This window comes from Doryrhamphus excisus, chromosome 19 (assembly GCF_030265055.1).
Source record: "Doryrhamphus excisus isolate RoL2022-K1 chromosome 19, RoL_Dexc_1.0, whole genome shotgun sequence".
Lineage (NCBI taxonomy): Eukaryota > Metazoa > Chordata > Actinopteri > Syngnathiformes > Syngnathidae > Doryrhamphus > Doryrhamphus excisus.
Window position 1 is genome coordinate 4,752,249 of NC_080484.1, and position 25,933 is coordinate 4,778,181.

General features: G+C 42.5%; 1 protein-coding gene across 7 annotated transcripts in view; it reads right to left on the reverse strand.

Annotated features, from left to right (window-relative positions):
* The window catches only part of erbin (erbb2 interacting protein), a 51,570-nt gene that overhangs the window by 1,819 nt on the left and 23,818 nt on the right, over positions 1-25,933 (reverse strand). For 2 of the 7 annotated variants that reach the window (XM_058057298.1, XM_058057297.1), the window contains 22 exons: positions 25,148-25,342; positions 24,815-24,932; positions 23,047-23,125; positions 22,865-22,954; positions 19,869-19,925; positions 18,722-18,785; positions 18,380-18,454; positions 16,309-16,453; positions 16,001-16,073; positions 15,480-15,609; positions 15,291-15,406; positions 13,110-13,179; positions 8,619-8,718; positions 7,745-8,115; positions 7,481-7,666; positions 5,164-5,281; positions 4,313-4,496; positions 2,813-4,235; positions 1,845-1,901; positions 397-558; positions 213-305; positions 60-134 (listed from right to left, as the gene is read on the reverse strand). In XM_058057298.1, the coding sequence (XP_057913281.1) occupies positions 60-134; positions 213-305; positions 397-558; positions 1,845-1,901; positions 2,813-4,235; positions 4,313-4,496; positions 5,164-5,281; positions 7,481-7,666; positions 7,745-8,115; positions 8,619-8,718; positions 13,110-13,179; positions 15,291-15,406; positions 15,480-15,609; positions 16,001-16,073; positions 16,309-16,453; positions 18,380-18,454; positions 18,722-18,785; positions 19,869-19,925; positions 22,865-22,954; positions 23,047-23,125; positions 24,815-24,932; positions 25,148-25,333 (3,972 nt within the window). In that variant the 5' untranslated portion in view covers positions 25,334-25,342. Of the gene's footprint in view, positions 1-59; positions 135-212; positions 306-396; positions 559-1,844; positions 1,902-2,107; positions 2,166-2,475; positions 2,599-2,812; positions 4,236-4,312; positions 4,497-5,163; positions 5,282-7,480; positions 7,667-7,744; positions 8,116-8,618; positions 8,719-13,109; positions 13,180-15,290; positions 15,407-15,479; positions 15,610-16,000; positions 16,074-16,308; positions 16,454-18,379; positions 18,455-18,721; positions 18,786-19,868; positions 19,926-22,864; positions 22,955-23,046; positions 23,126-24,814; positions 24,933-25,147; positions 25,343-25,933 lie in introns of those variants that run through there. The other 5 variants (XM_058057301.1, XM_058057300.1, XM_058057299.1 and 2 more) reach the window with 5 other exon arrangements.

Below are 25,933 nucleotides of genomic sequence, written 5' to 3' on the forward strand. Positions count from 1 at the left end.
ATACAAATACACACAAAACACCACAAAAAGTGCCTCATTGGTACAAAGAAATCACGTACTTGGATGATTTTATCACCGGGCTGAAGAATCTTGGAAGCCGGACCCTCAGGTTGGACCCTCGTCACAAAGATTCCCTAAAATGATCAGTCCCCGTTGTGTTAACGTTGCAATAATTCAAACTTCCATCCATTTGGCGAAGTAGAAAACTTTACATTGTCATCTGGACGAAAGGGGTTCCCACGACCTCCCACTCCTCCGGATATACTGAAACCCAGTTCCGGATTTTTCTCGACCTTCACATGGATCTGAAAGGCATCGAGTGCAATAAATTTGTTATTGTAATCGCTAAGCTAAAAGGGTGGTTGGCTGTAGTGGCACATTTCCCGCCAAACCGACCTCATGCTGAGGCGCCTCGTGTGGCGCCCGCGGGGGTCCCTGCTGGGAGACTTTGAGCATCAAGTAATCAATGAGCTGCTCTCTGGACGGGTGGCGGGCCATGGACCCCTGGCTCATGTGGGGACGAGCGGATGAGCTCATCTGTCCGTTCATCAGAGGCACCTGCGACGCCACAGCACCGCGTCAAAATCACATCAAAGCTTTTCAGCATCATGTATGCTCTCCATTTTGTTGCATTTTTAAGTTCAGTCTGTACAGTACAGTGGCCTAATATACTGCACGGCGGACAAGTGGTTTGCACGCAGGCCTCACAGCTAGGAGACCCGAGTCACAATTCCACCCTCGGCCATCTCTGCGTGGAGTTTGCATGTTCTACCCATGCATGCGTGGGTTTTCTCCGGGTACTCCGGTTTCCTCCCACATTCCAAAAACATGCTAGGTTAATTGGCCACTCCAAATTGTCCATAGGTATGAATGTGAGTGTGAATGGTTGTTTGCCTATATGTGCCCTGTGATTGGCTGGCCACCAGTCCAGGGTGTACCCCGCCTCTTGCCCGAAGACAGCTGGGATAGGCTCCAGCACCCTTGCGACCCTCATGAGGATAAGAGGTAGAAAATGAATGAAAAATGGTTAATGGACTAAAATACAATAAAGCATTAAAGACTAGATATATAGTATTTTACACTGGTCACCAGGTGTCAGTAATGTTCCATTGATGAGACAATAGCCACAGTGGAGTAGATGTTACGTATATACAGTTTCGCTTTTGTGTAGAGTTGGGCAATATTTTTATATAGCGGTATATACATAATTTTTTCCTCAGAATTGAGTGATTCCATATTTTTTTCTTACTGCTTGATCTAAAAAAGAATTTGTTCTTGACTATCACAACTTTTTTCCTTGATTTCTTTCAGTTTTTCTTAAAGCCAGAAAGTTGCAGTATTAAATGTTTTAGTTTTGTGGCATTTCTGTAATCTGCTTTTTTTCTACAAAATTAAACAACTGGTCATTCCAAAACTTTTGCCAGGGGTTGTACAACTACTAGCCAAACTTCTTCGGTGTTTATCACCTACAACTACTAGGACGGCGAGTAGTTAATGTAAGGAACGTTTTACAAAGTCCAATGAAAACGTGCAGATTCTGAGTGGGGAAAAAAAATACCAGAAGCACGTTTATTTTGAACGCAGCTCGTCTTAGATGTAAATGAATAAGTATATGAATACTGTAAATTCTACCTGTGCTATCACTTATTTATACATTTTTGCGGACTTAAGTCAGTTTTCTGTAGAAAACAACAACCTATTTTCAGGGAAAAACAATGCTCTTTGGACCAAAATCTGCAGAAAAAAATATTAGCCTTGGCTTAATAAAAGGTCGGGAAACACTGAATTAGAAGATTGTTTTTGGTGAAGCGCCTTCTAGTGATAGAAAGATGAAGACCACCTACTTTTCTGCGGGAGTCCATAGTGTAGCTTTGCTGACCTGGCGGTCCAAACACATCCTCCTTAAAAAAAAAAAGACAAATAATGTTGATTATTCATACACAAGTCATTAATTAAGGTATAACATCGACACCAGACAGAGTGGGGCTGATTTTTTGAAGTTTTCAGAAAAATAATTCCATAAGAAAGAAGAGAAGAAAAGAGCACGGCATCCAACTAAATGTGGACTGAGCGTTGCTACAATGCTTGCGTGTTCTGCTCTACTTACCTTTTGCACACACTCAGCTCTGATGCCCGAACACGCAGTGAGAAGTTGTGAGGTGACGCTGAAGTGATGACGAGGTGGAGGATCAGGACGATGACGCAGCACAGGAAGTTAAAAGACGATGATGTTGACGGTTTGAGGATTAGGACAGGGTATTAACGTGAACATGAATTAGGGCTTTTTGGGGGGCCTAACTAGTCTGCTCAATATTGGTGGATTGGTGGGGGGGACTTGGGATGCTGGTAGTGGTGACAAACCAAACATTCTCACACTTGCCTCCAACAGAACAAGTGGCAGATGTTTGCAAGGGTCTAATACAGCGGGAGATACTAGGCTAGCCTTAGCAGCTGACGTTCTGTGGCGGTACTCACGCTGAAGGCGCCGTAGGGCCTAAACAGCAGCGAGCCTTGGCTGGCTCGCACGTCCCTACAGCTGCCGTAGTGGGAGGAGCCCAGCGGAGCGCTATTGGAATTATAGGAGCGAGACAGCGCGTTCTGAACACCAGGCGCAGGCCCACAAGTCAGCGGTGGCCATGCAATCCACCCAGAGTGACACACACAAAACACACATGCAACAAAGAGCAAATGCTTGATGCATTAAGCAAAGTAACACCCTTTCCTCAAAAAGTAGCCTCCCTTAAAAATTCCATTGTAGAATTTATCTTAAATCTATCTATTGCTCATATTTGTTTTTTTGTATTTTTTTTACCTTTTCCATTTTCTTGGCCTCAATGTGCCGCATCACCTGGTCCCTCCAGTCCATCGGCACCCTTCCCGGTCCCCCCGACACCAGACCAGGCCCATCCAGGAGGGAGTGCTCTGACTTGACCCTGACATTGGGCCTCTTGTTAGGGCTGCCTTGCTGGTAGTGGAAGTCGCTGACCGACATGGTCCGCTCCGGAAGCTCGTGGGGCGGCGGCCTGGAGGTGGGAGGCCTGGCTGGAGCGGCGATGTCGATGCTGTAAGTGCGGGCCGAGATGGGCCTCTGCGCCGCCTGGCTCATGGCCAGCGGGCCCCTGGCGAGGGTGTGGATGTCCCTGTAGGTCAGGTAGTCGCCCTCAGGCAGCTGCATCCGTCTGCCCTCGCCTACGGAGGCGGTGCTACTCTGCCGTTGTAAAGTGCCCCCGATGGACTGGCTGCTGGTAGACTGAAGCCTCTCCTTGGCCCAAATGTCCCCAGGTGCTTTGGATCCCATGGGGGGCCCCCTGTGCTGGGGCTGCAGCGGGTAGGGGGGGGCCTGATTGCGGTTGGAGTAGTTGGTATTAGCGAGTGAGTGGGCAGCGGGAGGGAGGTAGCCTTGGTGTTCTGGAGGCATTGGCGTCCTCTGGGCCCACATCCCCTCGTTGGGCACGGCGCTGCTTGTGTACTGTACATTGTACTGAGGAGGGGGGGCGCCCATGGCCATGCTGGAGGGGGCTGGGTATCTGCTGGTGCTGGTGGCAACCTTTGAGGAAGACAACAGGTCTGAAGAGGAGGCGTGAGAGCTCGGGTAGACTTGAAGAGTCTGATCGTTGAGCAAGGAGGCGGACTTGCTCCTCACGATGCTCTGGCCCTGAGCCGTGGGGCCCTGACTGGGCTCGGGGGCGGCGCCCACCGTCCTTGCCTCTGCTGCGGTGTCGCGATTGATGTCAAACGAGTACAGCTTCATGCCTCCCGTTTCTATGTTGCTGACACTCTGAGACTTGGTCACCTGAGGGGGGTGGCACCTCTTCTCAGGAGACAGCTCCTCGTTGCTACGAGACATCTCGCCGCTCGCCGTCACGCCGGCCAAGGACACCACCTGCTGGTTTCCGTTCTGAAAATGGTGCATGTTGTCAAAAGCCCGCTTGGCGTCAACTTCCTCCTGTCTGAGTGAACCATTGTGAGGTTCCAGCTGCACCATGTTGTCTGTGGGCGAGTTTGATAGGTTCATGTTGATCTTGTCCCACTTGGTGTAGCCATCCTCCATGCCGTTGTTCAATCCCCTCTCGATGAAGGCCATCCTGGCTTCCACAGACAGGTCGTAGTCGCCCGCTGGCTCAGTGGCAGTCTGCTGGCCCCTCAGCAGCGCCTGGAGAGACGTTTCAGAGCCGTTGCCGTTATGAAGGAGCCTGCTGGTGTCTTTGGACGGGTTCATGTTCTCATCTTCTTGCCTGGAACAAAGATGGAGGAAAATGTTGGCCAAAGTGGGAAGTGTACTGTTGTGAAGAAGCCGCAGCACAACACAGACCTGCTTTTTGGCAGGAAGGGCATCTTTGCCTCCCTCTCGGGGGTACACAGGGAGTTGTCCTGACTGCTGTCGGTGGTCAGCGACACGGAGTCCGACATGCGTGATGGCGACGAGCAGTTGCTGTTGTTCTGGTTGCTGTTGGCCACTGTGTCATCGAGCAGCGAGTCTGCATCCTTGCTGTCATCTGGACGTTATAAAGAGAAAAAAAAGAAGAAAAAAAAGGCTGTTACAAGCTGTTATTTCTTTTCTTGCAGAAAATACTAGGGATGCATGATATTTTTTTTCCCAAGCTGAGACCGATAGCTTCCTGCTTCTCAAGACCAATAACTTTTTATATGGATTATTTGGAAAAACTTTATTTAACTATAGTCTGTGCACATCTGGAGGTAAAATGACTTCAAAAATGTTGGATTGTTGGACAAACTGTACGGGGGGGCGGCTTCTTTGGCATTGAGGCCACCTTTGTGGGCTTTCAGGGCACTGCCGTGGCGACGCTGGCATTTCGGGTGGCTGGTGGATTTTCCCATGTTGAATGTTGATGTTATTTCTTCTCTTGTTGCAAAGTATTAGCGAGCGAGCTAGCGAGCGAGCTAGCTAGCGTGCGTGCGTGGGAGGTGTCTGAGGCAGTGGGGACCTCCCACACCATAGACCCCATGTTTGTTTCTATCACGTGTTCACAGCACGTTACATATCGGAGACAATAAACGTCTTCCCCCAGTGAGCGGTTTTTTTTTTAACTTCTCGGTTATCTGAGCTATTTGTTAATGGTATCGGATGTATCAGAATGACGTCAGAATTCGTCATATCGTGCACCCCTAAAAAATACTCAACATAAAGCCCACACAATGTACCTTTCTTGTCCTTACTTAGCGTCACCACTTTGGGCTGGTTGATGGATATCTCGATGAGAGGCGGCCTCATCTCAGCAATCTTCATCTCCTCCTCTTCATCAGACAACTCCTCAGAGTCCTGGACAGAGAAAATGCACGATATTGGCTTTTTACTGATATTGTGTAACACTCGATGTCCAATCCCGATAAGAACCAATACCGATATAGGCAATAGCTCCTCCCCAAACCAATATAGTGTTACGAACACATGATGATTCTTTTACTGCAATGCCACTGGACGCAGTTCACAAATAAAAATTTAAATACAAAATACAAAAAAAATAAATAAAAATACAATATCCATACATTCATTCAGAGCTAAAAACAAGGCTAAAAGCAGGGCGGGGCACATCAGTCGGGTATAAAAAGTTAGACATTAATAAGACAAATAGCTATTTGTAGTTTCACTGCTCTCCCACTAGGTTTTGTTTGTACTAAGGATGTGGAAAATAATCGATATCAATCGATACATTGATGCGCATGTGCGCCATGCGAGTGCATCAGCTCATTCACTGGGTATGGATGCAATTGACGGGTGAAATCTAGATTCATCGCGATGCGTTTGTGGGTATCGGTAAAATCTGATGCAAGCGCTGTTTTATTAATGTTCAACTTCACCCCATATGCTGTTCCCCAGGTGCCATGAATGCACCATCATTATTTCCCCTTTTGTATTGAATACGGACGGAAGCCGTGAGGCACATACAACTACTAGTAAAACAGCATGGACGTTTGCACGCCAGCAGCAGCGAGGAAGTTTCTATATTTAACCCCCCCGCAACGTTTAAATGGTATGTTTGGAAACACTACGGATTCTCAAAGAACAACGGAAAGCTGGACAAAACGTCCGTCATTTGCAAAGAATGCCGTGTTAAGAACCCGTACAACGGCAGCACGACAAACATGCAGACCCCCTTAAAAAGGGGACACCACAACACAGACAAGTCTACCCCTGCCTCCCCGTCAAGTTCCTCGTCGGACACTGGGGAAAAAACCAAGCAGATCACGTCAGAACAAGTGGATCTACCGCTTCTTCCTGAATTTAGAAACAATTTTAAAATGGTAGAAGTTGTTTTCCACTTTCTGCTCCTCACTACTGTATTAGCCTAGCTGCTAGTGCATTCATATTAGCAGTATGTTTTGCAGACAGGAATATAAACAAACATTGATTGCACTGTTAAAAGTGTCACTTTAACTTTGTTGTTGCTGTACTGTATTTGTTACAGCAGTAATTATTGTTTCATTGTTTTACTCCACCACTGAACCACTGCTATTGTAATTGCATAGCCGATGTGAAAGTGGGAGGAAAGTTGTTTTTGAAAAACGGTTGCTGTTTTAAGATGGCAAAAAGAATGATCAAGAAGTGGTGCATAGTAAAAAAGACAAACCTTCAATTCAACCTTAGTTGAATTTACTGCCAAGTGCCTAGAAGGAATAAAGCCAAATCCTTTTTGTAGGACCATACTGAATTACATTTTTTCCCTTTGCTTATTTGCATCATGTTGAATTGCATCATATCGCAAGAAATTGCACCATATCATATCGGATTGCATTGATGTGAACTAAATGATTATCGCATTGTGAAGAGGATGAATCGTATCGCATCGTATCAGCAGAAAATTCCATGTATCGTTAAAGTATGGTATCGCTGGCAGTGCATCAAGATGTGTATCGAATCGTCCTCAGTGCTGAGATTCACACCCTTATTTTGTACATGTGGTAAAAGTTGTGCATTTCCCTATGCACAAGTACAGAAAAATCCCACACTTTTCATGGGAATGTCTCTGCAGTGGTTTGCTGAGAAAGCTATCAGAAAGAGGCAAAAATGTTGATTGCTCTTTTCCACATTCTAAGCTAAAGTGTGACTATCTTGTTTTGCCTGAAACACAAAAGACAACAGACCTGCCTTCATGCATGACTAAAGTAATGAAAGTAAAAAATGGTCACATAGATCTTTAAATACGATGATTAATCAATTCTAGAAATAGTTGTTGTTTAATTGTATTCATCGTTGGCAGTTCTAATCCAATCATGTGAACTATGGAATTTGGCAAGCTGCACATTTCCGTGTGGCACAAACATCCATGTAAAGTATGTAAAGTATGAAACTCCATACTAATACTACAAACTGGGCTCATCCAGCACACGTGTGGTGTGTATTTGCTCAGAGTGTGATATTAAATTAGCCTTACTTCCCCCTGGCAGTGCTTACAAATTACAAATGAACCAAAGGTCTGAGGCTCCCAGCAAGTCTTCCAACGGGTGCTGGTGCACGTACCTCCAGCGTGTCCTCGTGGTTCATCATGGAGCCCTCGGACGACTTGAGTGGGACATGCTGGGAGCTGAAAGACTCAGACGTGTCCTTGGACGCTGGTTCTGGAAGGCTGGGGATTGTGAATGTGATGTTGCAGGCTTTGGACTCCATGTCAGACACCAGGCCGTTAGAACAGGGCGCTTCTATCACCTGCACACAAACATGAACGTCCAGTGAGAAAAGTGACGCTGAGAAGACATTGTGCGGAAGCTCTTAATGACAGGTGACCTTCACTCCCACGTCCTGCACTCCAATGTGGTTCTTCTCAACAGGTTTGGGGTCCTTTCCAGACTCGTCGCTGGACTCGTCCTCCTTGAGCCTGTGCGCCACGGACTGGGCTGTCTTCACCATGTTCTTCAGCTCGTCTGGATACGGCGTGGGGTAGCGCTTCAGGTTGCCCTCCTGCAAAGCAGACATCTTGGTGATAATAAAATATCGACTGAGCGGACTGCAGGGAATGATTAAAAGGTCACATACCCTTGGAGGCGTTTCCCGCTCGTCTTTGTCCTCATCGCACTCGAAGGCCACCTGAGCTCTGTGTTTGCGTTGCTCTTCCCATAGGGTCGGATTGAAGCTCTCCGAATCGGAGTTGGGAATGTCTGAGACACATATGAAACACTTTGCTGAGTACACTCATCAAGTATGTTTAAGTACTCATGTACTGTATACCTTTATGACCCACATATCAGCACAGACCAAAGCTGTTTCAATGTTTTGGTTTTATCTTCTCTGTTGCACTGAATGAGTGCAAGTCTGAGTTTTACCACTAGATGGCGCAAAGACAACAAGGACTCAGTGAGGAATCTTTAAAGATACACTTCGGACACTTTGTGGTGAGGCACAGACTATTCCGATGACTCAGAAGCTTTTTAGCGGGTCAAGCGTGTAGCGTGCCAATGACTCCCATGGGGATGTTTTACCTGACGTAACACGACACCTCGCTAGAGACGCTAGACAGGAGATGCCGGCTGTGTCTCTGGTAGCCTGCTTAAATATTAAATATGCATGCAGGCATCTTCCGCAGGTTCAAGATGGTCGTGTCTATTATTTGGCAAAGGCTGCTAAGACTTGGGGCGGGGGAAACGTGAACATCAATACTCACAGTCCTCTGTCCTGGTCTGCTGGGGGAACATGTAGTTGGTCAGCACAGTTTTCTGAGTCTCTGGATCTTCTTCTTTCTGCAGCGGGATTAGGGGTTTGGACTGAGAGAGACGAGGGAAAAAAAACGGCTCAGTACAGACCAATTCACACCTGGAGCAATCTTTCACCGTCACACAACCTGAAACACTTTTACTGTAAAACAGGGGTTCCAAAACCTTATCAACTCAGGGCCCACTTGAAAATCAAAAAAATGTCCGCGGCCCATCTTTTGTCCTATAAACAGTACACAGACGAAATCTTGCGTTCTCAGAGCACTTAACTTAATAATAATAATATTTTACTATTATAATATAATATAAGTAAGATTCAGGATTGAAATGAAAGCAGGGGGATAAAGGAAGCCCAAACTTTTAATCTAATTAATTCTCATACTTTATATAATATACTATAATATAATATACTTAATATATTATAACTACATCCAAGACTGGCGTGATCACCAGAGAGCTATGTTCCAATCATAAACTGTATAAGGTTCCTAAAATATTGTGGCAGGTCAATAACACTCAATAGGTTATTACTCAGGCCTATGAATATTTCTTTTTTAATCGTGCAATAAATATTTTACAATAAAAATAATTGTAAAAATTATATTTGGAAAAAGAATCATATTTTTAATGACCTCTCATGGCCCACCTGCAAGTACCACCACAGCCCACCAGGGGGCTGCGGCCCACACTTTGGGAATCACTGCTGGAGAACAATCATCAAAATTACTTGTTCATATAAGGCACAGAGCAATGAACACCTCCATGTCGGTCTCATTTGCACTGTGTTCCCTATGCTGATAGGTTCAAGCGCACTACCCAATTCGTTAAAATCTCTTGAATGTTGCCCGTTATCCACAATCTCTCTTGAGCTTCATCAAATTATTCAGTTTTAATCCACTTAATTAATCATGATAATGAACCTGTTGCAACTATCTGTGAAATATGCCCATTTATACTGTATTTTAAGAACAAAAAGATCGATGACAGGACACAATTACATACTAGATATACATTTGTATGTATTAACGGCTTGCTCCAAAGGAACTCAAAATTGAACGCAAGCGAAAAGATAGCATGTGTCAAAATCTACGCTAGTCGCTTGAATAGTAGCACATTTCCCACTTTCCCATGAAGAGTTGCATTCAAAGACACAGAGGAATTCAAGTTGAATTTACGTTTTGAGGGGATTTCCGTGTATACTTCAATGCAATCAAATTGTACTCTCACAGTAAGACTTACTTTAGTGCAGGATTGAGCAAACTACGGCCCGGGGGCCACATGCGGCCCACCAAGTGTTTGAATCCGGCCCGCCAGTTTCTTTCTAAGTATTTCAACTTTTAACATACAAACTAGCAACATGACTTGCAAGTCGAATGTCTTATTTAGTAAAAACAAACAAAAAACAAAACAACAAAACTGTCAAATTAAATGACATAGTTTGATGTGGTCTGAAGTGTGGCTGAAAAAAGGGAATGAGAAAATACAGTTCATAGTATAACACTTTTACACATGAAATTAGACAAATAATTAAAGGAAAATTATAAGCATAAAATAGTGTGTGTGTGTTAAACATATGTTCTGGCCCCCCGGACAATTTTGTTAACTCAATGTGGCCCACGAGTCAAAATATTTGCCCAACCCTGCTTTAGTACTGTTTTCTTATTCCACACATATGCGCATAATTAAGTCACTGTTGATTTTCCGGAGTTGCACTAATTCCTACAATGCCCAAAATACGGCAAAACAGTACTACGTGTTATCATGAATGTACTAGGGCTGGGACGACGGAAAAATACGTTGACGCAAGAACTGCATGTCAATGCGCCTTCACTCAGAATTAGTGGTGGGCAAAACCGTTCATTTCAGTGAACAGGATCATTCCGGTTCAGTCTGTAAAAAGAGCTGTTCATTTGGATCAATTGGTTGTTAGCCTGTGATCTCCCCCTGTGCATAGGCCCGGTCAGCCGTGTCGAGTCAGTCCGTTCACTCATGTTCACGTTCGTTCCGACTTAACAGCGCACCAACTAGTGCTGAGTCGGTCATGAATAAAAAAACGGCCGACAGACTGAACAGGTATTTTATGGGCGGTGACCTCATTCATTCATTCACAAAAAAGAACTAGTTCTTTTGACCAGTTCGTTCACGAAAGACACACCACTACTCAGAATCAAAAAATGGCGGCGACTGTGGCAACAAGTATCAGTGAGTCGGGCCAGAAGGCGTGAAGTATTCCCATACTTCAAAATTCAAAAGGTAATGATGCGGTGGTTTGTGACCAATACAAAATTGATATGGCATATCACAAAAGCACGACGGTGATGCACCAGCACCTATTGAGGAGGCACCCGGGAGCTGCTTGTGAGGAGTGTTCAACTTTTTTTTTTTTTTTGCAATGTTTGCAATGATTAACCCTGTCAATCATCCAAACTGCACCACGTAACTTGTGGCTCACACACACACAGATTATTTATTACACAAAAACACACATCACACACTCATCACACACTTGTGTCTTGCTGACACTTTTTTTTTTTTAACTGACACAGACACACACTCCTCAAATACACTCTAGAGTTAGTTTTATTTCTATTATTAGTATTGTTATTAGTATTATTCATGCTAATATACTTTATTGATATGGGCAGATCATTTAGAAATATATATTTTTATTAACCCGTGCATGTATTTGTGATTTATGTTTTCAGGGACAAAATGTACCTATTCCTACATGGCCATAGCATGGATATAATATGAAACCATATAACTACGCTGGAGGTTTTTGGAGGTGTTTTAATAACAGGGTTTGTAGGTGAATAGGCGCGCCCCATGACCTAAATTAATTACGGGCCTCTTTTAGGGCAGGGTGATATGTCAATATTTGTAAAATACCGATATTTCTTTTAAGCACCATATAAAAACACGCATATCGTTCATATGGATATAGACCGGATTTGATGCAGAGGTGTCATGTATCTTCTGCAGCGTTTTTAGTGTATTTACTTTTTGAATACTTTGTTTTTTTTGTGCCATGCCGACAGCTTAAGCAACCATGCAGCTAAGGATGTTCATCGTTTGTAGCTTGCCGCTTGCTCCATTGTTTACATTCGAGAGCAGCTGTTAGCTTTGAGCACCGCTTCACTACGCCAAGATCCGGAGGAGGAGAGGCTGCATAGAGACAGTATAAAGGTTGCTGTATAAAGACGGTATCAACTATGTTTACCGTCTGTCGTCATGGGGAACGTGAGATGGAAGCGCTAACCCGGCTGCAGAGAGACTACCGTGAATGCAGCATGATTGCACTGAAGATTGAATTATATTGAACTTTTTCTATATTTATTTTAAACAATGAATGTTTTCTTTTAATATATTGTTTTTCTATAACATTGCTTACATTACATTTGCGTGAACTCAGTTTGTGAAACAAATATGGGCATATATAGCACAAATCGATATTCAACCTACAGGGTCAGGCAAAATGATCTGACACATTTGTAGGTTAAAAGGAGTAGGAAGAAGCAAAGCTTATTATTTTTTTTAAATTATTATTATTTTTAATTAAATAAAAATAAAAAATTTAATGACATTTTTATTTTTTGTATTTTATTGTTTTTATTTTTTTAATAAAAGGAAAATAAAGTAATGAAACAAAAAAGTGTTTTTATTTTCAAAAAGTACATATAATGCCATTTTGCTTTGTTTCTGTATAATGCCATTGTTTTTTGTTTCGTTTCCAGTTGCTGCCATGAATTGCACTGGTGATCATCGTGCTTTCACAGTTGAAACGTTTATCAAAACAAACCAATCTGTAACCGCAACACAACAAGCATTCCGTTTGCACTTCAATTTTGGTAGACATGATCCCGTAGAAGCTGGAAAAGCCATCTTGTTATGGGTTACCAACTTCAGAGCTACTGGAACTGCATTGAAACCAAAATCAACCGGCCTAATTTTTAAAACATAATGAAACAGAATGGTAGGCTCCAGCACCCCCTGCGACCCTCGTGAGGAAAAAGCGGTAGAAAATGAATAAATGAATGAATGAAACAGAATGGCATTATATGTACCTTTCAAAAATAAAATGTTTCTTTACTTTATTTGCGTTTTATTTAACTTACAAATGTGTCAGAATATCGGGATATGAGTTCCTCTTTTTATATCTTTAGATGGCACAGAAAGGAGAAAAATGTGTGTTTGTGTCACACAAGGATTGTGGATGATGGGCAAAATTAAAAAAAAAAGTACAGTTTTTCTTTAAGGATGAAAATGCGTGCCCAGTATGAAAAATGTTGGCATGGTCCGTCAGTAAAAAGTCAAATCCTGACAAATCAGTCTTGAGTGATCTATAATGCAGTTTGCTTGCGAACAAAAGGTCGGAATATAAAGAAAAAAACGACATCATGACAAGGCTACTTGCGATGCCATGGCAACAAGATGAGCCTCACCTGGTTTTCAGACAGCCACATCGCTGTCATCTGGCTCAGTTGAGTGAAACTGTAGGGGAGGTTCCTCAGTCTGCAGTGGAACAAAAGCAGGTTGGAAGTCACGTGATCAGCATGGAACCTTAAAAGCCTAAAAACCTGAAGAACCAAACGCTACCGACACTAATGAACATCATTTGTCGGGCTGTCAAATGATTACAATTTTTTATCAAAATTAATCCAGGTTACTATTACTTTTCCAAAAACAATGGTATACATGGAAAGGAATATTCCAGTCTCTTGTCTACGTGCGCCGCTACAATCAAACAGAATAGTCAATGGGGCATGCCCAGTAAAACGTAAACATCAACATCACGTGCTACCGACTTCCCCGAGTTTTTCTTTCACTTGTTGGAATAACTCTGTATTGTCAGTTTTTTCCATTCGTCCATTCTTGAAATTTAGTTTGGATCAAAAACAAACTTTCCGCAGCAGTCCAGTGCCGATTGCTCGCCTCCATTTTTAAAAGCAAAGAACGTCTGGAGCTGCGTGTTACGTCATATATGAGCATGCGCTGAAAGAACGCACCAGGGATCAATTCAAACAGGAAAATTCTCTCAATTTTCTCAATGTAAAAAAAACAAAACACTTTATTAACTTGATTTTTACGACTTAAAACAATGTCTTTAATAATTCAACTCCATGCTTCCAGAATTACATTTTTCCTTCGAGTCTACTCAGAAAATTGCAACTTTTTATCTAATTACAATATGACTTCTTTCTGTCAATAGTTGGACTTTCCCAGAAAATTACAGCAATTCTGACATTTTTTTCCCTTAATTTTCCAACTATTTCAACTCCCTTCTTGTAAGTTGTATTCTCCCAACTATTCCCAATTTAACTTCATTCTCGTGACATTATAGCCCCCCTCCAACACAATTTTCCAACTTTATTTTGTTTTGTTTCTCATATTAAAACTTTTGAAAAATAAAAATATAGTTTCTTTTAATATCTCAAACCGCTATGCTACTAAAATGACCTTACTTTGCCTTATTATTACACTACAGCTCAAAAGTTTGGGATCACTTGGACATTTTTTTGGCCAGTCTGAGATATGGCTATTTCTTGGCAGTGCTGCTGAAGTCACCACTTCACTATTGATATTGACGCTGGTGTTTGACGGCTACTATTTAGTGAAGCTGCCAGGTGACGACCTGTTAGGCGTCTTTATCTTAAACTACACACACTCTCAGATATTTGTCTTCTTGCACAGTTGTGCATCGTTTTTCTGTCCTTGTTAGACCCAGTTTGTGCTGCTCTCTGAAGGGAGTAGTTAACAGCATAGTAAGAGATTTTAGTTTTAGTTTAGACTTTTAGATGGGTTTTCTAATAATCTATTAGCCTTATGAAATGATGAACTTGGATTAGCAGCCATACCAGGAGATTGATGCAGAGGACTGACAGTTGTTGATAGTAGGCCTCTATGCAAAAATGTACATCCTTCTTTGAAAATCATCTGATTCATTTTAATTGTTTGTGAAATGGATACAAATGTTTGTGAAATGTGTTTTTCTTTGGAAAACAAAAAAATTTGCGAGTGATCCCAAACTTTTGAGCGGTAGTGTAAATTATGAGTTGTTTATTATGAAGATGTTTTTTCTCATTACAATACAACGTCTGTCATTATGTTGCCTTTCTGGTAAAATTACAGCAATTTTTAATAAATGCATAAAATGCTAACTTTTTCTGCAACCTAAATTTTTACAAAAGTGACAAATGTATTTGTTGTTTTATTTCTCATATTCCAACTTTTAATATTTCAACTTCATGCTACTAAAATGACAATATTTTTCTCATATAATTACAACTTACTGTTAATATTTTGACTTTTTTTGGTTGCTTTCTTGCTATATTTCTGCTATATATGTGCACTTCTAACTTACAATGTGGACAATCCTGATGTAAACAATACCAAGCCTAGTCACCTCATAGCTCTGTAGTGTTTCACTGTAATTACATGATGTGGGAAGATAAAGAACGTTCCGTGCTCTCACTTTACAAGTCCGTGCCAACAGATGCGTCATTTCAAGCTTAATGACGGTGTTAATGACGTCTCGCTGACACCCGCATGGTTTATTGTCCACATTAAGCAGCTCTGGTTGCAAGAGCTGCTGTGTGTACAGCGGACAAACACGTGTCACTCACTTGTTGTTGCTCAGATTGATGACCTTCAGTTTCTGCATGTCGCCCATCTCCTCCGGCAGCGACTCCAGCTTGTTGGAATGTAGGAACAGCACCGTTGCACTCTTCCAGTTGCCCATCTGCGGTTGGACAAAAACGCGCCACAGGGTTAGATAATGAACACCAGCAGACACAAGAGAGCCGTGCACTCACGTCCGGGGGAAGCTGGCTGAGGAAGTTGTGATCCGCAGCGAAGGTGCGGATGCTGACGCACTGGCCGATGGAGGACGGCAGGGCTTCGATCTCGTTGAAGCTGCAGTCCAGTTCATCCAGACAGGTTAGCCTGGCGAGGCGGCAAGCACTTTGGTCACAACAAATATGGCGGCTAATCTGCTCAGATGAGAGCATTGCCATGGTCACATACGGCAGCATCTTAAAAGCTTGATGGGGCTTATAATGCCAAAACGCAGTACGAGTTTGCCACACAAAGCCAACAACAGAGCCAACACAAGCTTTGTATCAATGGGAATAAATCATATCTGGCTTCTTAAACTCAAATCCTTGCATGGGATTAAAGTCAACCATCAGGCTTTGTTTCGTAATCTGCGTCAGCCTCCACAAGAGAGACAAACTCTTAACAACATCGTCAAGAACAAAGTGCAGCAGTGATGCGAGGACGCTGGGATTAAATGCATAGATTACAGTCCGTTAGCGACGCAAGACTCCAGGCTCACCCTCCAATGGAGTCAGGCAAGTACATCAGCTGGTTCTCATCCACCTTCAATGCCGTCAGTTTCTTCAGCGAGCCTGAACACCAGAGACAGAGAGAGTTACACAACAACAAATAAGCTCCGGGTGCTAACCGAGGGAAACTTGCATCACTGCAGCATATTGGATTACGGAAGACTCATCAATACCCTCGGAATAAATCCCCGCTGATGTTGCCACAGAAGGAAATGACACTTTACACAAATGCTAGTGAATATATTTCAGAGTGAGTATTTAATGCTTCCAAAGCCTGTACAGAGAAGGCAGCGTTTACCGATGGAGCCGGGCAGCTGCGTCAGAGCGTTGTTGGAGAGCAGCAGATCCTGCAGACTCTCACAGCCGCAGATTTGCTCGTCCACCATCTCCAGGTTGTTCTTGGAGACGTCCAGGTAGACCAGCTGCTTGAGCATGCCTAGCATCTGAGACACGTGCGCAACGAAAAGGTTTTATTTGCATTCCTGAACGTAGACGGGAAAGACAAATATGATAAGGATCAACTAGATCCACGCAAAGATATCTGAGTTTCGGTGGCCTATCAAGCAAACTTTACAACGATATAAAATAGGTCCCCGCTATTTGTGGGAGTTACATTCTGGCAAAAAACTCAGAAATCCATAAAAACGTACCATATTTTCCGGACTATAAGTCACCCTTTTTTTCGTAGGTTGGCTGTTCCTGCGACTTATACATGAAAAAAGTGTTTATGTTACATAAACACTGGACACCTTTTCTGTTCATGTTTATTTTTAGTGTAGCTGAATAACCATTGTGTTAGCATATCTTACACCTATTCAGCCTGTTCTCTATTCTTTTATTGTTAGAACTTGCCTTCCAAGAGGACATAATGTCTGTTTTGGTCAAGGAGTTTGTAAAATAAATTACTTGCAAAAAATGTGACATATTCCAGTGTGACTTATGTATGTTTTTTTGTACCTAATTGTGCATTATTGGCCTTGTGCGACTTATACTCCGGAGCGACTTATAGTCCAGAAAATACGATATATTTTGACACCAACATGAACCAAATGCCTCTCTCACAGTGCAACAAGTAACATGTGGAACACACGATGGCACTGTACCACACAGACTAGCAGTAGTAATGGTAATGGTAATGGTTTTATTTCATTTGAACATGCATCAGATTACAATTGAGTGCATCACATAATCAGTTCACAGTTCCACATGTCCAAAAGGAGTAGGAAGAAGCAAAGCTTATTAAATCCTACCCCTCCATCTGGTACTTTTACAATCATTAACTGTTACATTTGTTCACTTCCTGCTTTCCTAATATAATTTAAGTTTTCGTTTAAAACTTTATTTTATTCATTTTATTTTTTTTGTCATGTACCAAAGTACGAGGTGATATGACCATACAATGACATAATGGGTACCATAGTAACCGTCAATATAGTGATATATACAGCACATTATGACTGCTTGTATTTAGCAAACATCAACTGCTTGTATTGTTTCTTGAATTGGCTCATCGTTGTGCATTGTTTGAGGTCCTTACTCAATCCATTCCATAGTTTGATTCCACATACTGAAATGCTATGGCTTTTTAACGTAGTCCTACGTAGTTTCAAATTTAGTTTCTCCTCTCTTGTAAGAAGTATTGGATGACATTTTTAGGTAATTGGTTATTTTTAGCCTTATGCATTATTTTAGCTGTTTGAAGATGAACTATATCAGCAAGTTTAAGTATTTGGGATTTTAGAAATAAGGAGTTAGTATGTTCTCTGTAGGCGGCATTATGAATTATCCTTACTGGCCTTTTTTGCAGTGCATTTAGCGAGTGAAGATTGCTTTTATAGTTATTAGCCCATATTTCCACACAATAAGTAAGATATGGTAGAACCAGAGAGCAATAAAGAGTGTGGAGTGATTTTTGATTGATTTTTCTTTGTTCAATATTGAAATGTTTCTTGCCACCTTATGTTGTATATTTGTAATATGAGGCTTCCAGCTCATATTTTCATCTATTGTGATCCCCAGAAATGTATTTTCGGTCACCCTTTCAATGTCTACACCGTCTATTACATTATAAACATTATAAGCACAAAAAGGCAGGTTTTCCAAATGCTCAGAAATGCTGAATCATGAATATGTGGGAAAGTGAATATGAAATAACATCATAAGAAATGTTGTGGAAAAAAGACAATTGTAACGCAGAAAAGCACATGAAATGAAAAAGCCCAAAGGCCTCTGTGACTACAGCGGGTGTTGCTGACATGCCAGAACTAAAAGCACTCATTTTGACCTACTTAGAGAAAAATGGTGCATAATGAGGATGAAGATGAGAGTGATGCAGGGCTGAGGATGTGTGCGTGTGTGTATCTCAGTACCCCCGGTAAGAAGGTCAGTCTGTTTCCATCCATCCAGAGCTCCTTGATTCCAGTCAGCTGCTCCATCACCTCAGGCTGTGGGCGGCAAAGAGAGAAAGCAGGTTAGGAGGTGTGGCAAAGACGGGAAGAAGAGCATCACAAACAAGCTGGACCTTCCTATGAGTCCCCAAGGCCTCATTCACGCAACGTTTACTCTGTTGTCGCCTTCTTCCCGTCAATACTTTGTGTCATTTATTCCATTTGGGTCGCCGCCCCCTTCGGTGTCTCTGATGCAGTGCGAGTGTACTTTACAGCAAGTGCATCCCAAACATGAAGGAGAGGTCACCGCCCCGGGGTACTCACCACTTCAGTGAACTCGTTGCTGCCCAGGTCCAACCTCTCCAGCTGCGTGAGCTTCTGCATGCTTCTGTGTGCACACAAACACACAGGACATCCAAATCTTGACCATCGTAAAATGTGTCGGAATGACATAAACACAAAGGAGGAAGAGTGGAGTCATGAAGTGAGGATTGAACATGGCCCAGGGACTTAAACAACATGGTATGTTATATATGTGTGTGGTCACTTTCCATGGCGGTCCAGCAGGAACAGAAAGCAGGACCATCAAGCACTGTTTAGATCTCGGGGGCTCCTCACAAAATGAAAATCTAAGACACACCACACCAGGCGGTCGTTTGGAAGAGCGTTGATGTCTGATGACAACTTTTTAAGTGGGTTTTTTTCACACACAGCACCCTGGAGAAGCTTTAATGTCAGTTGCCAAAAGACCCCCAATAAAAGGTGTTTTTCCCTTGGAAAATGAACGTTAATGTGACATACACGGTTGTCAGCCCAAGTGGAGAGGCACCCGGTGTTTTCACCAAGCTGGCTGGTAGTCCACCAGAGACCACTGAGTGTGCTGAGAGAGTTCACAATGAACTGCACTGAATCTTCCAGATTGACCACAGTGGCTTGTGACTGCAGAGCAGCAGTTCCCTGAAAGCATCAGCCGGCTATGAGACTGTCCGCTCATCAATGCCACAGCCCTGAAAAGGCTCTCTTTGTCTGGGAAAACATTTGTTGACATGTCCGAGATGCCTGAGCGTCGTTCGGGGCAACCTTCCCGATGGTTAGTGCCTCTCTTTGTCAGGACTCCAGCCTCGAACAGGTCTGGCGTCTGTCGCGTAAACACAGAGAGACGAGCGCCAGACGGCGGCGGCGGGGGTGGCGGTCGCCCTCACGAAAAGGCAGGTCTGATGGAGGTGTATGTACAATGGATGCACCGGGGACAGAACCTCCTTTTTGTCAGATATTCCTGCGTCAACCTCCTCACCTCACTGGTCTAAATGAAACCAAACCTGTCACAGCATGCAGTCAGGACAGAGAAGGTGGGGGGTTTTCTTATATAACGTGAAGCGTTGAAGTGCGGGAAAGAGGCATGGGGGATGAAGGAGGAGGAGGAGGAGGAGGTGGTAGCATGAGGGAGAAGCGAAATCTCTCCTCTACTTACTTTGGCAACATCTTCAGCTGGTTCTCTCTCAGCTCCAGAATCTGCAACTTAGTCAGCCTGCAGCCAAAAGAACAATACAGACATCAGCACCTCGCCCTCATTCCCAGCGTCCATCTACAAATGCTCTCTGGGACTCAATGACTTGAGTAATGTTAAGAAATTTTAAAAATACCGTATTTTCCACTATAAGTCACACTTTTTTTAATAGGTTGGCTGTTCCTGCAACTTATACTCCAGAGTGACTTATAAATGAAAAAACTCATTATGCATTTTTGGCCTTGTGCGACTTATACTCCGGAGCGACTTATAGTCCAGAAAATACGGTAGTAATCAACTTATATCTACATTTGTACATTTACACTGTTGTTCTACTTTCCTTAAAAAAGTAGTGAAAAAGACCTGCACTTGTGTGTGTCTCAATAAATGCCTTGGGGACACGTGGACAGGAAGTGGCGACAGGGATTCTGAGTTGAGTTTTAGCTCAATTATGTGTTATTATTATGACGACTATTATTGTTAGATTAATGTGCTGGTTGCGAGATAAATACGGTTGGCATCGAGTTTCAAGCATCGATGGGAATGATGGGAATGAGGACTAATATTCCGATTCTCGCGGTACTGTTAAAATGTTTTTATTTTGATTCCTAGTTTTGATGCCCACTTCGCAGACTGAAAGGTATAGGCACAAACGGCAACGAAGCAGAAGCTGGCCAGCACCAGCGAAGAAGTTGCTAAAAAGTTTAGCGGTTGGCTCAGTGCAACATTTGCAACACAATGATATCATGCAAAGGAGGGTGCACGACCAACATGATAAATGTTTACACGTTGACTGTGTAGAACAAACAGTACCTCGTCTTTGAAGCGCTGCGTGGGACTCAGGGAATTCAAACAATAAATGACATCAGCCTCATGCCAATGTAACCCAGTGTTTCAGGATGCTAGCTGATGTACAAGTTGGTGAAAGTCAAATTCTCAACTCACACAACACCCCTCAGGCCTTCAAAATAACAGTGCTATGGGCTATATATCCTGTTTACTTGTGTTAACAAAATAAGGGTGTCGTAAAAATTAGCTTACACCAACATTGAGGCAGCAAACAAAGTATACTACTTTCCAAAAGTAGATTTTGTGAAAGTGTACTACTGTAAAAAGAAACTTCATAAGCTTTCTATTTAAGTTGAATGGTACTGGTTGAAAATAAGCCTGTAAGAAATTTATAGAAAAGTTGATAAAAAAGAAGAAAATTTGTGGAGACATCTCATCCCAAAACAACTCTGCCGTCATCTACACCATGCAAACTTTCATGACCCTGGCCTCTAAAAACAATCAAGAGTCGTAGGGAACCAGAACTGACACGAGGAATGGAAACCGGAGTCATTCAAATTCAAGCCATGCCCAACAAAGACAAAAATAAATATAAAATATAATAGAAGCCAGTTGGTGAGTATTACTAGCGACAACGGGTGGCTAGTAGGCTACACTTCATCAACAAGCTAGTATCGCCTTAAAGAGGACCTATTATGCTCAGTTTTGAGCCTTTGTATTGAGTTGTGGACTCCTATAGAGCAGCTACACACAATAACATGCACAGAGAGCTTTCTGGATCTTCCAGAATCTGCACCGACTCCACCGGTATTTCCAGCGGTTATTCCACCCACAGCCAGCCTCCGGGCATGCCCACTCTGCTGTGATTGGTCACACTTGGCTTGTACAGCTTGTACCCGGGCATGCCCATATACGTCTGTGTTAGAAAAGAAACGCTCTGAAACCGAGCTTTCAGACCTATCCCTAAGTTTCGTATGTTCTACTGCTGATTACTAAAGAAAGAAAAAAGGTAGAAAAATAAACTTTTTTCTGAAGAAAGATGAGCGTCTAATCTTTCTTTTGGTGTGTTCCATGTTGATATAGCCCTAGAACACAATATTCTATGTGCCTTGAAAGACCAGTCCAAATTCTCTAAATTGGCTGGTCTTTTAAAAATGTCTGCTATTCAACGAGTTACTATTGTTCAACCACGTTGACAAGGGACAATAGTCACGTATACATGGACCCAAATATTCCAACTGGATTTGGTTTATTTGCTCAAACGGAAAGAATGTAACCTTTGTATACACCTCATTCCGAAAGAAAAGTGCCAATCCGAATGACCATATAATGGGATTCCCAGGGGTGGAATATTCCTTTCCCCAATCCGGTTGAGGTATCTTGAAAGTTGTCAGGGTGCGTTCTTCTTCGTGGTGTTTTTTGTATTGGCGGTTGGCAAGCAGCTTTCGGTGTGCATTACCGCCATCTGTGGAACAGAATCTAAACCCTTCTATACTTTATTCATAAAAAGAAAATATATATCTGTATAAAACATGTCCCCAGTTTAATTATAAAATATTAGCAAGATTGAATTTGATCTTTTCCTGTTTAAATTCATCCCGGGTGCGTTCTTTCAGCGCATGCTCAGATATGACGTAACACGCAGCTCCAGACGTTCTTCGCTTTTAAAAATGGAGGCGAGCAATCGGCACTGGACTGCTGCGGAAAGTTTGTTTTTGATCCAAACTAAATTTCAAGACTGGACCAACAAAAAACTGGCATTACGGAGTTATTCCAACAAGTGAAAGAAAAACTCGGGGAAGTCGGTATCACGTGATGTTGATGTTTACGTTTTACTGGGCATGCCCCATTGACTATTCTGTTTGATTATAGCGGCGCATGTAGACAAGATATTGGAATATTCCTTTCCATGTATACATTTGTTTTTGGTAAGGTCATTCGGAAAGATTCCATTCGGAAAGAGAAAAACTCATGTAAATGTGGCTAATGTTATGTTTTGTCTGAGTAAAGTGGAATAGTGTTTGGCCAGTTTGTATGCTTGTAGATGTATTGCGGTCATTGCAATGTTCCTCTCAATGTGAGCCGCTCTGCCCAGAACGAATGATGCTGCAAGGGTTTGCTTGAGTACTACGCAGTTCAGAGGTTCAGCTGTAGTTTATTTTCTAACAGACCTGCCGAAGCTGGCTGGTAGAAACTCCAGGAAGGCATCGTTCAAGTAGAGCTGGGTCAGGCTCATGAGTTGGGTGAAGCCTTCGGGGAGCCTGGACAACACAAGTGCAATACACAAGGAGGAGGTAAGTCACATGAAACCCGAGCAGACCGATGCTGTGGTGGAGGGTGTCTCCATACGCACTTGGAGATGGGATTCACACTGGCCTCCACAATAGTTAGCACTTTGCAGTTCTTGATATTCTCTGGAAACTCCTGGATACCTACACACAAACAGGAATAAAAAATATCACATTCATGACATTCACTCTATATACTCCATAAAATGTACATTTAAATTGGTGTGGGACCTGAGTCGCCACTGCTCCGTACAGCATGTAAATGGGTCATTTTATATAGGTCAAAGGTCTGTGGCGGTGATTATTGCAGGTTATGCAACAGAGGTGGAAAAAGTCAGCTCAGCATCTTTTCCTAACCAACCAGACGGAGATGAAGAATGGCTAAATAATGACAGAACATGAAGAAATATAGAATAACACACTTGGTTGTACATTAGCTACACTTTGTTAATCTTCAGAAGATGTTTTGTATTGGGTCCCAGGCATGGACAATGTGTGTGAAGTTAAAAGCTTTCAAAATGTATGCAACAGGATGTAAAGAAAAGATTTCAACTTTTCTGACGAGCAGGTAACCAACTTGTATACCAGAATGTATACAAATGAAAAATACAAATAAAAGTACAAATACAAATATCTAAATATATAATAACATGATTTTGAGTGGTTAGCGCAGTTAGCAGATCCGAGTTCGATTCATATGAATGTGAGTGTGAATGGTTGTTTGTCTATATGTGCCCTGTGATTGGCTGGCCACCAGTCCAGGGTGTACCCTGCCTCTCGCCCAAAGACAGCTGGGATAGGCTCCAGCATACCCAATGCGACCCGAGTGAGGATAAGCGGTAGAAAATGAATGATTTTTCTTCATACAAGATTACTGTTGGAAAAATGTGCTTTTTTTCCCCTCTTAATATTTTGACTTTATTCTTGTAAAATGTCTGTTTTTTTCCAATTTCTGTTGTTGCTTTTTTTATTGCAACTTGTTTCAGGTAAATAAAAATTTCTTCCAACAATATTATATAATATCTTAATAGTATTTTAATTTTAATATTATATAATTAATATATCATAATATATTAATCTTATATAATATATATTTTCCCACAATGTTTAGACTTTATTCCTGTATTACAACTTTTCTCCAACCTAATTTTCCAAAAATGACATCTTCACCTTTTGTTGGTGGTAATATTTTTTACGACTATCTTGTATTATTATTTTATTATCTTTAATATTTCATTTTATCCTTGAAGTTATGACTTTTTGACATTATATTGGAACCTTTTTCTCATAATATGTAGACTTAATTCTTTTCTTTTTTCTTAATGAATGTTTCCATTTGTAGAATGTGCCATGGGCCAATATAAAAACAACAGTGGACTGCAAATGGCGCCGGGTCGCACTTTGGACTCCCCTCTACATGCTAAACATTTTGGAGGTGGAGATGGTCTGCTTTCATTGTCTGGTTAGCGTTGTGGGTGACATCCCCGCTGTTAAATAAGACACGCAGTGCCAGTTTTACCTGTCAATATGTCAGAGACCAGTTCAATGGTGTAGAACTAACAGTGGGACGGTTACATCAGTTCGTAGATGGGGCCTGCTTTTCACACGACAATGGCACACACTTCGCCAGTTCGACTTCGCACCCCAGAGACGAATGCCTGTCAGATACTTGAGACCACTCACAGGCTGTGGACTCAAACCCGGGCCGTGCATGGAACATGGCAGTGGTTGTTTTCATATAACACTATACGGTTGTATACCATTGTATGCATCTGACATTTCTGTCAACGTGATGAGGACCCACAAGGTCAAGATGGGGGTGGCTGGGCTTACTGTTTTTGCTGACGTCAAGCTCCCTGAGATTGATGAGGTTAGCGATCCCCCCTGGCAAGACGGTCAAGTCATTATCCGGCATGCTCAGTCGCTGAAGGAGCTGGCAGTTGAAAAGTTGCTGGTGGGGCAAAGAGTGAGAAGAAGGAGATAAAAGAAGTTGAACAAAAAGTCAAATATGCAAATCAAAAACGTCTCTTTCCAAGTTGTAGTTATTGCACATAGAAGGGAAGCGATCAAGCTGAGCCCCCAAGATGGTAATACTGGTCTCAGCGGGAGAACATTTTGATGTTGACGCTCCCTTGTAAAGTAGAAGTAATGGTAGGCCTTGCTTACTTTAGGCAGCTCTTCAATCTGGTTGGCATCGAGGTAGAGCTCCTGCAGCGTCTTCTCAAAGCTAAAGATCTCCTTGGGAACAGTCTCCAGGCTGCAGTGGGAGTAGTCGAGTGACGTTACCGGCTCCTCCTCGCCCCGCAAGCAGCGACACGGCACCAGGCGAACGAAGAAGCTCCGCTTCGACATCCTCAGGCACTGCAGGAAGAAAGAAGAAGAGATGTCGTGGAGTTAGCAGGAGGTGCACGTTGGCTCCAAGCAACCAAAAATAGGGATGTCCCAGGCCGAGATTGGCATAAAAATGAGTTCGGCTGAGTTTAAATTGTTTTTTTCTGCCCATAATATCATCAGCGTGGAAATATTGCAGTGTCCCCTGGAATTATTTACAAGTTTGTCCAAAAACGTGCAATTTGTAATGATGGTGTCGTCTCCCCCAGCATGCAGCAGTCCAGGCCCCTGACCTCCCGACATCGCTCTACGTTGCCAAGAGCTACCGGAAGACATGAGCAAAAGCCGCTAAATAAGTCTGCTTACACTTTTTCAGCCTGCAAGCTACTTTTAAAATGATCTACCTCCTATTATATACAACAGTATGAAAAAGTGTTGGCCCCCTTCCTGATTTCTCTTTTTCTGTCACACTTAAATGTTTCAGATGTCAACACAACTGCACACAAAATGTTTCAAATAAGACATCTTATTAAGGGAGGGAAAAAAAAGTGATTGCCCCCTGTTAAAACATAAGTGAGATGAATTGAGATCCGTCAGTGTGGAAAAGGTTATAAAGCCATT